Below are 12171 nucleotides of genomic sequence, written 5' to 3'. Positions count from 1 at the left end.
ATCCTTCCTAAAGTGTGTTGACCAGAACTAGACGCAATACTCCAATTGTGGCCTAACCAGTGCTTTATAAAGGTTCAGTATAACTTCTCTACTTTTGTACTCAATACCTCTATCTATGAAGCCCAAGATCCCATACGCTTTGCAAACCACTCTCTCAATGTGTCCCGCCACCTTCAGGGACCTATGCACATTAACTCCCAGGTCCCTTTGTCCCTGCACACTCTTTAAAACTGCGCCATTAAGCGCATGTTGCCTCTCCCTGTTCCTTCTGCCAAAATGCATCACCTCACACTTCTCTGTATTAAATTCCATCTGCCACTTGTCTGCCCATTCTGCTCGTGTGCTGTTGCAGTCGATTGGTATCATCATCACTGCCACACCCCCAAATTTGGTGTCATTGGTAGATTTAGAAATTCCACTCTGTATTCCAATATCCAGGTCATTTATATATATCAAAAAAAGCAGTGGCCCCAGCACTGACCCTTGGGGAACACCACTGTCTACTATCCGTCAGTCTGAAAAACAACCATTTATCACAATTCGCTGTTTTCTATCCTTAAGCCAATTCCTTACCCAAGCTGCCACTGACCCACCTATTCCATGAGCCTCAATTTTGTTAACCAGCCTTCTATGTGGTACTTTGTCAAACGCCTTCCGAAAATCCATGTTGACCACATCCATTGCATTCCCTTCATCAATCCTCACTGTTACTTCATCAAAAAATTCAATTAGATTAGTCAAACACGATCTGCCCTTTACAAATCCTTGTTGGCGCTCCTTAATTAACTTCAACCTCTCCAAGAGCCTGTGAATTTTTTCCTTGATTATTGATTCTAAAACTTCCCCCACCACTGATGCTAAACTGACCGGCCTGTCGTTACTAGGATTGTCCTTACAACCTTTCTTGAACAATCGTGTCACATTTGCCACTTTCTAATCCTCAGGCACCTCCCCCGCATCTAGGGAAGAGTGGAAAATTATGGCAAGCTCTTCCGCCATCTCCTCCCTCAATTCCCTTAGCAACCTGGGATGCAAGCCATCTGGACCAGGCAACTTGTCCACTCTAAGCATACCCAGCCTTTCTAGTACATCCTGTCTATCAATTTTCACCCCTTCTATTGCTTCTACCTTTTCCACTTCTACCAATATTTTGTCAGCATCCACCGCCTTAGTAAACACCGATACAAAGTGCTCATTGAGTATTCTAGCCTCGCCCTGCGCCTCTAAGCATATATCACCTTCTTTGTCCCAAATGGGCCCCACCCGGCTCTTACTACCTGCTTATTGTTTACATGCCGGTAGAAGATTTTTGGGTTCTCTTTTATATTAACTGCCATTCTACTCTCATATTCTCTCTTTGCCAATCTTATTTTCATCTTCACTTCCCCTCTCAACTTACTGTATTTGGTCTGGTTCTCCCTTGAAGAATTCACCTGACATTCATCATACACTTTTTTTTTGTTTCATCATCTTCTCTATCTCTCTCGTCATCCAAGGAGCCCTTGCTTTGGTTCCCTTACCGTTCCCTCTTGTTGAAATGTACCTAGCCTGTACTAGGAACATCTCTTTTAAAGATCACCCATTGTTCTGTTACAGTTTTGTGGTAAACCACTGTTATTGTTATTCACTGTTGTTGTTGTTGTTGCACACTGTTGTACCTATGCATGCCTCAACATGTCTCGGCTGGCTCCACCCACAGGCCCAGGTATAAAGGTGATTGACCTGCAGCCCCCTGCCTTCTTGGAACCCAGTCAACCACGAGAGGCATGCTCTGTTCTTTGCTAATAAAAGCCTTTAGTTACTCTCCTAACTCTCCGTCTTTTATGAGTAATTGATAGCGCATCAATTTTATTAGCAAAAACAAAATGTCGACAAACGCTGAACAGCAGGCTGCTGCACCAAACGCTGAACAGGCTGCTGCACCAAACGCTGAGCAGCAGGAGCTGCTGCGAGCCCTCAGACCAACATGCCTGGACCTAGACCCCCAAGAAGCGGGTTCGGCTACCAAATTCGCGCATTGGCTGCGTTGCTTCGAGGCCTACCTGCAAGCCTCAACTGTGACCCTGGACGAAAACAAGTTGGAAATCCTGGCCTCAAAGGTGAGCCACCAAGTTTATACAATAATCCAGGACGCGACGACCTACGCGGCGGCTATCGATCTGCTAAAAGGGCAATACGCACGCCCGGTAAATACGGTCTATGCCAGGCACCTCTTAAGATCCCGCAGACAGCAGCCCGGGGAATCGGTGGAGGCCTTCCTACGGGCACTACGGATACTCGGCCGAGACTGCGATTGCAAAGAAGTATCAGCCGCAGCACACACGGAGGGACTGATCCGAGATGCTTTCGTTGCGGGTCTAAGGTCCGACTACTCCCGGCAGAGACTGTTGGAAAAGGGAGAAATGGACCTGAGAAAGGCAGTGTCCCTCGCGCTCTTGCTCGACGCGGCCCACAGGAATATGGACGCCTTCTCCCCTAACCGCTCCGCAACGTGGGTCATGGGACCGCCACCTTCAACTGCTGCTGCGATGTCCAAGGCACAGAAATGTTATTTTTGTGGCCAGGCAAAACACCCCAGAGCACGCTGCCCGGCGAGAAACGCTACCTGCTCCGGCTGCGGGAAGAAAGGACACTATGTCAGCGCCTGCAAAGGTAAAACCGCTAGTGGTGGTAGTGAAGACTGGCGCAAAACAGCACCTAGTTATTGACTACAGCCAGACGATCAATCGCTACACCCAGCTAGATGCATACCCACTCCCCCGCATATCTGACATGGTCAATCAGATAGCACAATACCGGGTGTTCTCGACGATTGATCTGAAGTCGGCATACCACCAGCTCCCCATCGGGGCTGAGGACCGCCAGTACACAGCTTTTGAAGCTGACGGTCGTCTCTACCACTTCCTCAGAGTCCCCTTCGGCGTCACCAACGGGGTTTCAGTCTTCCAACGGGAGATGGACCGGATGGTTGACCAGAACGCGCTCCAGGCCACTTTCCCCTATCTAGACAACGTCACCATCTGCGGCCGCGACCAGCAGGACCATGATGTTAATCTAGAGAAATTCCTCCGTACGGCCCAGCGGCTGAACCTAACATACAACAAGGACAAATGTATGTTTCGTACCAAGCGCCTTGCCATTCTTGGCTGTGTAGTGGAGAACGGAGTCATCGGCCCCGACCCCGACAGGATGCGCCCCCTTATGGAGCTCCCCCTCCCCCACTGCCAAAAAGTACTGAAGAGATGCCTAGGGTTTTTCTCGTACTATGCTCAGTAGGTGCCCAACTATGCGGACAAAGCCAGACCCCGCATCAAGTCCACCTCCTTCCCCCTGACAGCAGAGGCCTGTGCAGCCTTCACTCTCATAAAAGGAGATATTGCGAAGGCCACAATGCACGCAGTGGATGAGTCCATCCCTTTCCAAGTGGAGAGCGACGCATCCGACTTTGCCCTAGCTGCAACCCTTAACCAGGCGGGGAGACCCGTGGCCTTTTTCTCAAGGACCCTCCAGGGCCCCGAGATTCGACACTCCTCTGTCGAAAAGGAGGCCCAGGCCATTGTGGAAGCTGTGCGACATTGGAGGCATTACCTGGCCGGAAAACGATTTACCCTGCTCACTGACCAGCGTTCAGTAGCTTTTATGTTTAATAATAAGCAGAGGGGCAAAATCAAGAACGACAAGATCTTGAGGTGGAGAATCGAACTCTCCACCTACAATTACGATATCTTGTACCGGCCCGGGAAACTCAATGAGCCCCCAGATGCCCTATCACGTGGTACATGCGCCAACGCGCAGGTCGATAGACTGAAGACCCTCCACAATGACCTCTGCCACCCGGGGGTCACCAGGTTTTTTCACTTCATCAAATCCCGTAACCTGCCCTACTCCATCGAGGAGGTCAGGACCATGACCAGGAACTGCCAAATCTGTGCCGAGTGCAAACCGCATTTTTATAGGCCAGACAGAGCAAGCCTGATCAAAGCCACGCGCCCCTTTGAACGGCTGAGCATCGATTTTAAAGGGCCCCTCCCCTCCTCCGACCGCAATGTGTACTTCCTCAACATAATTGATGAGTACTCCCGTTTCCCGTTTGCCATCCCTTGCTCAGACATGACCAGTACCACGGTCATTAAATGTCTGAATGACCTCTTCGCCTTGTTCGGTTTCCCTAGCTATATTCATAGCGACAGGGGCTCATCCTTTATGAGCGACGAACTCCGGCAGTACCTGCTCTCGAGAGGTATCGCTACAAGCAGGACCACCAGCTACAATCCCCGGGGGAATGGCCAGGTGGAAAGGGAGAATGCGACGGTCTGGAAGGCAGTCCTTTTAAACTTGAAATCTAAGGGCCTTCCGACCTCTCGCTGGCAGGAAGTCCTCCCTGCGGCGCTCCATTCCATTCGGTCACTGCTCTGTACAGCCACCAATGCTACCCCTCACGAGAGAATGTTCTCCTTCCCCAGGAAGTCCACATCGGGGATCTCGTTACCGACATGGCTGACTTCTCCAGGACCCGTCCTACTGCGGAAGCACGTGAGGTCCCATAAGACGGACCCCCTGGTCGAGAGGGTGAGCCTCCTCCATGCCAACCCTCAGTATGCTTACGTGGTGTACCCGGACGGGCGGGAGGACACAGTCTCCATACGAGACCTCGCACCTTCGGGTGCTCCCGAAACACCTCCCTCGCCACCCACCACTACCCACGCCTACCCCCAGTATGCTTACGTAGCGTACCCGGACGGACGGGAGGACACAGCCCCCACACGAGATCTCGCACCTTTGGGTGCCCCTGAAACACTACCATTGCCATCCACCACTACCCACAACGCAACCCCGCTAGACGGCATGCCGCAGCCCCAGGACCCGTCATTGACCACCCAACCACTCAATGAGACGCCAGATTCAACGTTGGATGCTGCACCATCACCGCCGCCACCACGACGATCAGGACGGCATACAAGGCCACCTGATAGACTTACTTACACGAACCTTTAGTACACTTCACCCCGCCGGACTCAATTTTAAACAAGGGGTGAATGTGGTAAACCACTGTTATTGTTATTCACTGTTGTTGTTGTTGTTACACACTGTTGTACCTATGCATGCCTCAACATGTCTCGGCTGGCTCCACCCACAGGCCCAGGTATAAAGGTGATTGACCTGCAGCCCCCTGCCTTCTTGGAACCCAGTCAACCACGAGAGGCATGCTCTGTTCTTTGCTAATAAAAGCCTTTAGTTACTCTCCTAACTCTCCGTCTTTTATGAGTAATTGATAGCGCATCAAGTTTATCCTGTCAGTCTTTGGTTCCATTTTACTCTGGCTAGATCCTTATGCATCCCATTGAAGTTAGCCCTATTTCCGTTTAGAAGTTCCACTCTAGATTGTTACTTGCATTGCTAATCTAAATCTTATGATACAATGATCACTCGTACCCAAGTGTTCTCCCACAGACACTTGGTCAACCTGGCCCACCTCATTCCCCAGCACCAGATCCAGCAAAGCCCCCTTCCTAGCTGGGTCAAGAACATACTGGTCAAGGAAATTCTCCTGAACACATTTCAGAAATTCTTCCCCTCCTTTCCCTTTACCCTAGCATTATCCCAATATTTGGCTAATTAAAGTCCTCCAATACCACCACTCTATAGCTCTTGCATATCTCTGCAATTTCCCTGCAGATTTGCTCCTCTACCTCCCTCTCACTATTTGGAGGCCTGTAGAATGCCCCCAACAGTGTGATCATACTAATTTTGCTCCTCAACTCTTAACTAAATGGATTCGGTCCTTGTCTCCTCAAGAACATCCTCCCTTCCCAACACTAGAATGTCTTCCTTAATCAGCACTGCCACCCCACCTCCCTTTTATCCTTCCCTGTCTTTTCTGAACACCTTGTTTCCTTGAATATGAAGTGCCCAGTCCTCACTGTTTTTAAGCCATGTTTCTGTTATTGCCACATGGTTAATTGTGCTTGTAGCTCACCAACTTTATTCACCACACTTTGTGTGTTTACGTACATGCATTCTAAACCCATTTTTGAATTTTTTGTTGTCTTAGTCTGCTCCTATCTAATATGGTACTACTTTCGCCTCTAGTACTACTTTTTTCTCTAGTACTATCCAACACATTCACTCTTTTATGCACCTTATTTCTCTTTTCTACTCCTATATGCTGGTGCTCATCCCCCTGCCAAGCTAGTTTAAACCCTCACCAACAGCACTCACAAACCTCCCCGCGAGAATATTGGTCCCAGCTCTGTTGAGGTGTAACCCATCCGGCTTGTACAGGTCCCACCTTCCCCAGAAACTGTCCCAATGCCTCAGGAATCTAAAGCCCTCCCTCCCTGCACCATCTCTCCAGCCACGCATTCATCTGTCCTATCCTCCTATTCCTGTACTCACTGGCATGTGGCACCGGGAGTAATCCGGAGATTACTACCTTTTGAGGTCCTGCTTTTTAATCGCTTTCCTAGCTCCCTATAGTCTGCCTGCAGGACCTCATTCCTCTTTCGGCCTATGTTGTTGTAACGAAATGGACAACGCCCTCTGGCTGTTCACCCTCCCCCCTCAGAGTGTCCTGCAGCCGCTCAGTGACATCCTTGACCCTGGCACCAGGGAGGCAACATACCATCCTAGAGTCACGTCTGTGTCCACAGAAACACCTATCTGTTCCCCTAACCAATGAATTCCCTATCACTATTGCTCTTCCACTCTCCTTCCTCCCCTCTGTGCAGCTGAAGCACCTGTGGCCTTGACTCTGTCTGCTCTGCCCAGAGGAACCATCACCGCCACCAGTTTGTGAACCGGTTAGTGAGCGAGATGCACTCTGGGGATCCCTGCCCTACCTGCCTCCTTCTCTGTCTGGCGATCACCCATTCCCTCTCTGGTTGCAAATTCTGAGGCTACGGGGTGACCACTTCTAGAAACGTGCTTTCCAAGTATTTCTCAGCCTCACGGATGCACTGTAGTGACTCCAGCTGCCGCTCGAGCTCCGAAACCCGGAGCTCGAATTGCTGCAGTTGGCGACACTTCCTGCACACGTGGTCATCCAGGCCGCAAGAAGCGTCCAGGATTTCCCACATGGCACAGGATGTGCAAATCATGGGACTGAGCTGCCCTGCCATGCCTTTAGTTACCAGACTATGGAGGTAATTTAGCAGAAATAAACTTAAAACTTAACAAGAAACACTCAACAGCTACCCACTAATCAGCACTTCCCTCTATTAGATAGGCTATGACCTACTTAGCATAAATATACTCAAACAGAACAAAAAAAACTTACCACAAATACTCACCTCTCAGCTCCCTTGTGCCAGCGACACCTTTGAATTCTGACGTCACTCCTTCGTTGTGTCGCTTGCTGACTGTCTCCCTCGCAAGTAGTCCGCTCGTTCAGACACCCAGGCCTCTGCTCCGCTCTGCCTTCATCCCCGGTCTCCGACTCCATTCCTCCCACAGGTCCGCTCACTCATACTTACTACAATGTAAGAAAAACTTTTTGTGGCATTTCCAGATAAGATATTCCAGTTAAAGTTCCACATCATGTTTGAGGAATCATACAAAAACAAACAGTACAGGTCTTCCTTCCCACCCAAATCACCATGGATTTAAGTATCAGTGCCACCTGTGATTTATGCCCACCTGGTGCAGCTCAGAATTTGTTTTGGCAACTTTCAACCATGTATCTAGATGGGCATTTACACTAGAGCAGATTGCTCCTGTTTTTGTGGGTGAGCTAGAATTGTTGGTTGTTTTGTTCTACTACAAGCACAGATTCTACATGCTATCCATGTAACAGAATTGAATATGGCATATGTACAAATCTCTAATCCCATCAGCCTAGCCAAACGAGGTTGCTTGCTAATAAACAAAAGCTGGGAACTACTCTTGTTGATATTAGTGGATGAGTACTTGAAATATGGCATTCTCTGTCCACTATTGTAATATAGATGCTCTTTTAAAATAGCAGACAGACCATTGTCATATGGAAGTCTGCTGATATCACCAACAGTAATTTGACTAAAAATGGAAAGTCAGAGGGAAGAGTTCTTTTTTTAATTAAATATACTTAGAATTTTTTTTTGCATATAAAGGAATAAATGTGAAACTTTAGAATATGATATGTTAATTTTGGAATGTATCTTGATACTTACAATATTATTTATATTTTACAGGTCACAAATATCCTGATAGCTATAGTTGATTTATCAAAGGAAATCCACCGTGGACAATCGATTTCTTCATGTTGGCACAAAAAAGAAATTTTAGGATGTTGACTGAAAAATAGCATCAAGTGAAGGTGATCTTCAAGTATGAAATCCATGGGGAAATATTTCTGATATAGAAAGCTTCTGAGATTTGCCTTGGGACTCTGTATATACAACACCTTGTAGTTTGCTGAGATTTCATCCCGATATCAAGCAGGATTTTTGTTTCTATATTTGTGGAGACCTATTGTAGACCATGCCACTTCAAGAGAGGCCATCATGGCTTAACTGCATATTGAGGGTGGTGATGATGCATCCAGTGCGAATGGGATTTCATATTACCTTCCTTCTTTGGATACTGGGATTTACATTGAAGGGCAACCTGGTGCTCTGCCAGAAGCTAGATGACACTTACCCAGTGGTAAACACCAATTATGGCAGATTGAGGGGGATTAAAAAAGAACTGAGTAATGAAATCTTGGGTCCAGTAATTCAGTATCTTGGCATACCATATGCTGCTTCACCAACAGGAGAACGCCGTTTCCAACCCCCTGAACCCCCTTCTTCTTGGTCAGAAATCCGAAATGCTACCCATTTTGCACCAGTTTGTCCCCAGAATATACATGGTATGTTGCCAGATGTTATGCTCCCAGTGTGGTTTACTGCCAACTTGGAAGTAATTGCCTCTTATGTCCAAGAACAGAATGAAGATTGCCTCTTTCTAAACATATACGTGCCTACTGAAGATGGTGAGTGTAAGCCATAAGGAACAGGGAAATCTAATTTTAATCTTTACTAAATGTTGTATCTTACTTTGTTTTAGGAAGCATGACATAATGCTTGCATGCTGTGGTGTGTGTGTGTATATATATGTGTGTATATGCATGAAGCTTTTCCTATGCATCAGATTTGTATCTTGCCTCCACTCATTTCTCCCCGCTATGGCACGACCATCGAGGTGGATATTGGTTCTCAATCCCCCTCTCACTGACTTAAGAAAAGGTGTATAATTTTGCCCATTGTGTGTGCAGACACAATGAGTTGGAAGCCTGTCTTTGTAGAAAGGACAATTTTAAGTCAGTTGGTGGTGTTGCATGCTCCTACTGTCTGTGACGGAGCTCATGTTATTTTTTAGTCTTTTATTCATTTTTCAGTAAAAAGAATATCGAAGGAATGTGCCAGAAAACCCGGCAAGAAAATATGTAGAAAAGGAGGTATGTATAAAGCTTGGAGCAGAAGAGGTTGTACTTCTCATCCAGAAACCACCACTGATACTTTAAGCCAAAGGTCAGCAAATGTCATGTAATTTATGACATTAATGCACACATCAGAAAGCATGGATTTAAAACTCGCTTAAAGGACAGCACTAATAAAACAGAACATAACTTTTATATGATAATTTCATCTTTCATTTGGCTACCTTGACGATATGAAAAGTTATATTTATACCACACCTTTTCATGTACTTTATCTGTTATTTATATATGGTACTATTTAAAGAGACTCTAAGATTTCAAAGACTTATGTTTGCTATACAATATTCTATTCTGTCAGAGGCTATATTTTACAATGGCTAAATAAGCTAAAATAGGCAACTTAAGTCTTGTAAATGCTACTGTAGCAAACTACTCCATGGTAAAGAAGTCTTCCATGTGTAGTACTTTGTGTTACCATCAACTACACAATTTAACTTGTCCAATTTAGTTTTTGCTTGGCATTTGTGATTTTTTTATTACTGGTATTATTTCAGTGATTATTGGCAGTGAATTGACAAGAAGTCTAGGGATTACAAAAGATATTGCCCTTAGACTTTCTGTCGCTGCGTCTGTTTACGTGTGTAAAAGGGGTTTCCGCCACACTTCCAATGAAGTTATGGTGGCATAGTGGCAGAAATTCACAGCCATTAAACTTTTCTGCCAAGTGTGGATTGTGTTCTCTTATTACAATATAACATATTCATCAAATATTTCAGAAGAAACTATGAATAATACAGTGGTATCAACATGTAAGCAAAACAGCCTCATATAAAATGTAGATAAATACAGTATAGTAAAGGATTTGAATGTAGATGTAAAGAAACCCACAGTTTTTAGTTTTTGATAAAAGGATGAGGTTCAGGTCCATAGCTGCTCATGCAAGTTTTCACTGCAAACCTGGAGCAAGTAGAATTCCAACATAGTGTACTCCTGTTAATTCAAAGTCATTTTTTCTGCATTAAAATTTTGAAATATCCATTAATTTAAATTAAGCTGTTCGAATAAAATAGTACTGGAGGCTTTTTGTTTAGCCCAATTCGAATTCAAATTATCCTGGTGACTTTGAATTAACAGGAGTAGTTTGAATAGTGGATAAAATAGGAGTAGCACAAAGGAATAGTAAAGTAACAAGCCTTACCAGCAGAACTGAAGCTTTCTGCTACAGGAACCAGCCAGAGAGCCGACAAGCAAGGTCCCTATTACTTTAATATTAAGTTGACTCATTGAAACAGCATAGTTCATCTTAAAATTTTTATTCATGTTATTTTTACCATTCACTAAGAAGACAAGAAATCGGAGCAGGAGTAGGCCATTTGGCCCTTCAAGCCTGCTCCGCCATTCAGCAAGATCATGACTGATCTACCTCAACCCTACCTTCCCGCACTATCCACATATCCCTTAATTCCCTTAGTTCCCAAAAATGTATTGACCTCTGTCAATGACTGAGCATCCACAGCTCTCTGGAGTAGAGAATTCCTCAGATTCACAATCCTTTGAGTGAAGAAATTTCTCCTCAACTCAGCCCTAAATGGCCAACCCCTTATTCTGAGACTGTAACCCCGTGTTCTAGATTCCCCAGCCAGGGGAAACATTTTCTCAGCATTACCCCTGTCAAGCCCCTTAAGAACTTCATATGTTTCAATTAGATCACCCCTCATTCTTCTAAACTCTATGGAATAAAAGCCTAGTCTACTCAATCTCTCCTCATAAGGCAATCCCCTCATCCCAGGAACTAGTCTAGTGAACCTTCGTTGCACTCCCCCTAAGGCAAGTATGTCTTTCCTTAGGTAAGGAGACCAGAACTGTATACAGTACTCCAGGTGTGACCTCACCGATGCCCTGTATAATTGTAGTAAGACTTCTTTACTCTAATACTCTAATCCCTTTGTAACAAAAGCTAACATACCATTTGTGACATGAATCTTGTCATTCATGTGGAAATGACTTATGAAATAATACTGGGCGGCCTGCTGGTGGCGCTGTCCAGGGAGAGTATAAATACTCGGGCATGGGCCCAGCTTGCTCAGGACATTCTTTGACAGGAACTGGTGAAGGACAACTGGATCTCCATGTTGATTAAAGCCTTGTTTAATACTCAGACCAAGTGCCTAGTAGCTTTCTTACGTCAATTTGCTTTCCTAATTGCTTGCTGTACCTGCAAGTTAACTTTCTGTGATTCATGTACAAGGTCATCCAGGTCCCTCTGAATGCAAATATTTCCCAGTCTCTCACCATTCAAAAAATATTCTCTTTTGTTTTTCCTACCAAATGGATAACTTCACACTTCCCCACATTGGGCAAGAACATGGCAAATCAGTCAACCTGTCTATATCTCTCTGCAGCCTCTTTGCGTCCTCCTCACAGATTACTTTCCCACCTAACTTTGTATCGTCAGCAAACTTGGATATGTTACACTCAGTCCTTTCATTTAAGTCATTAATATAGATTGTAAATAGCTGAGACCCAAGCACTGATCCTTGCGGTACCCCGCTGGTTACAGCCTGCCAAGCCGAAAAAGTTCCATTTATTCCTACTCTCTGTTTTCTGTCCATTAACCAATCCTCAATCCATGTTAATATATTACCGCCAATTCCATGAGTCCTAATTTTGTGTAATAACCTCTTGTGTGGTACCTTATCGAATGCTTTTTGAAAATCCAAATACACTACATCCACTGGTGTTCCCCCTTATCCATCCTACTAGTTACATCTTCA

At 45.6% G+C, this 12171-nt stretch overlaps 1 protein-coding gene across 4 annotated transcripts in view; it reads left to right on the top strand.

The window, feature by feature from the left end:
• nlgn1 (neuroligin 1) overlaps positions 1-12171 on the top strand; it is a 798160-nt gene that overhangs the window by 73134 nt on the left and 712855 nt on the right. For 2 of the 4 annotated variants that reach the window (XM_085990295.1, XM_085990296.1), the window contains exons 2-3: positions 8169-8950; positions 9356-9415. In XM_085990295.1, the coding sequence (XP_085846421.1) occupies positions 8458-8950; positions 9356-9415 (553 nt within the window). In that variant the 5' untranslated portion in view covers positions 8169-8457. The remainder of the gene's footprint in view (positions 1-8168; positions 8951-9355; positions 9416-12171) is intronic. The other 2 variants (XM_085990298.1, XM_085990297.1) reach the window with 1 other exon arrangement.

Source organism: Somniosus microcephalus, chromosome 6 (genome assembly GCF_052327205.1).
Source record: "Somniosus microcephalus isolate GS21.2 chromosome 6, FLI_Smic_1.0, whole genome shotgun sequence".
In the NCBI taxonomy this organism is placed as follows: domain Eukaryota; kingdom Metazoa; phylum Chordata; class Chondrichthyes; order Squaliformes; family Somniosidae; genus Somniosus; species Somniosus microcephalus.
This window is presented reverse-complemented; position numbering and strand designations above follow the sequence as displayed.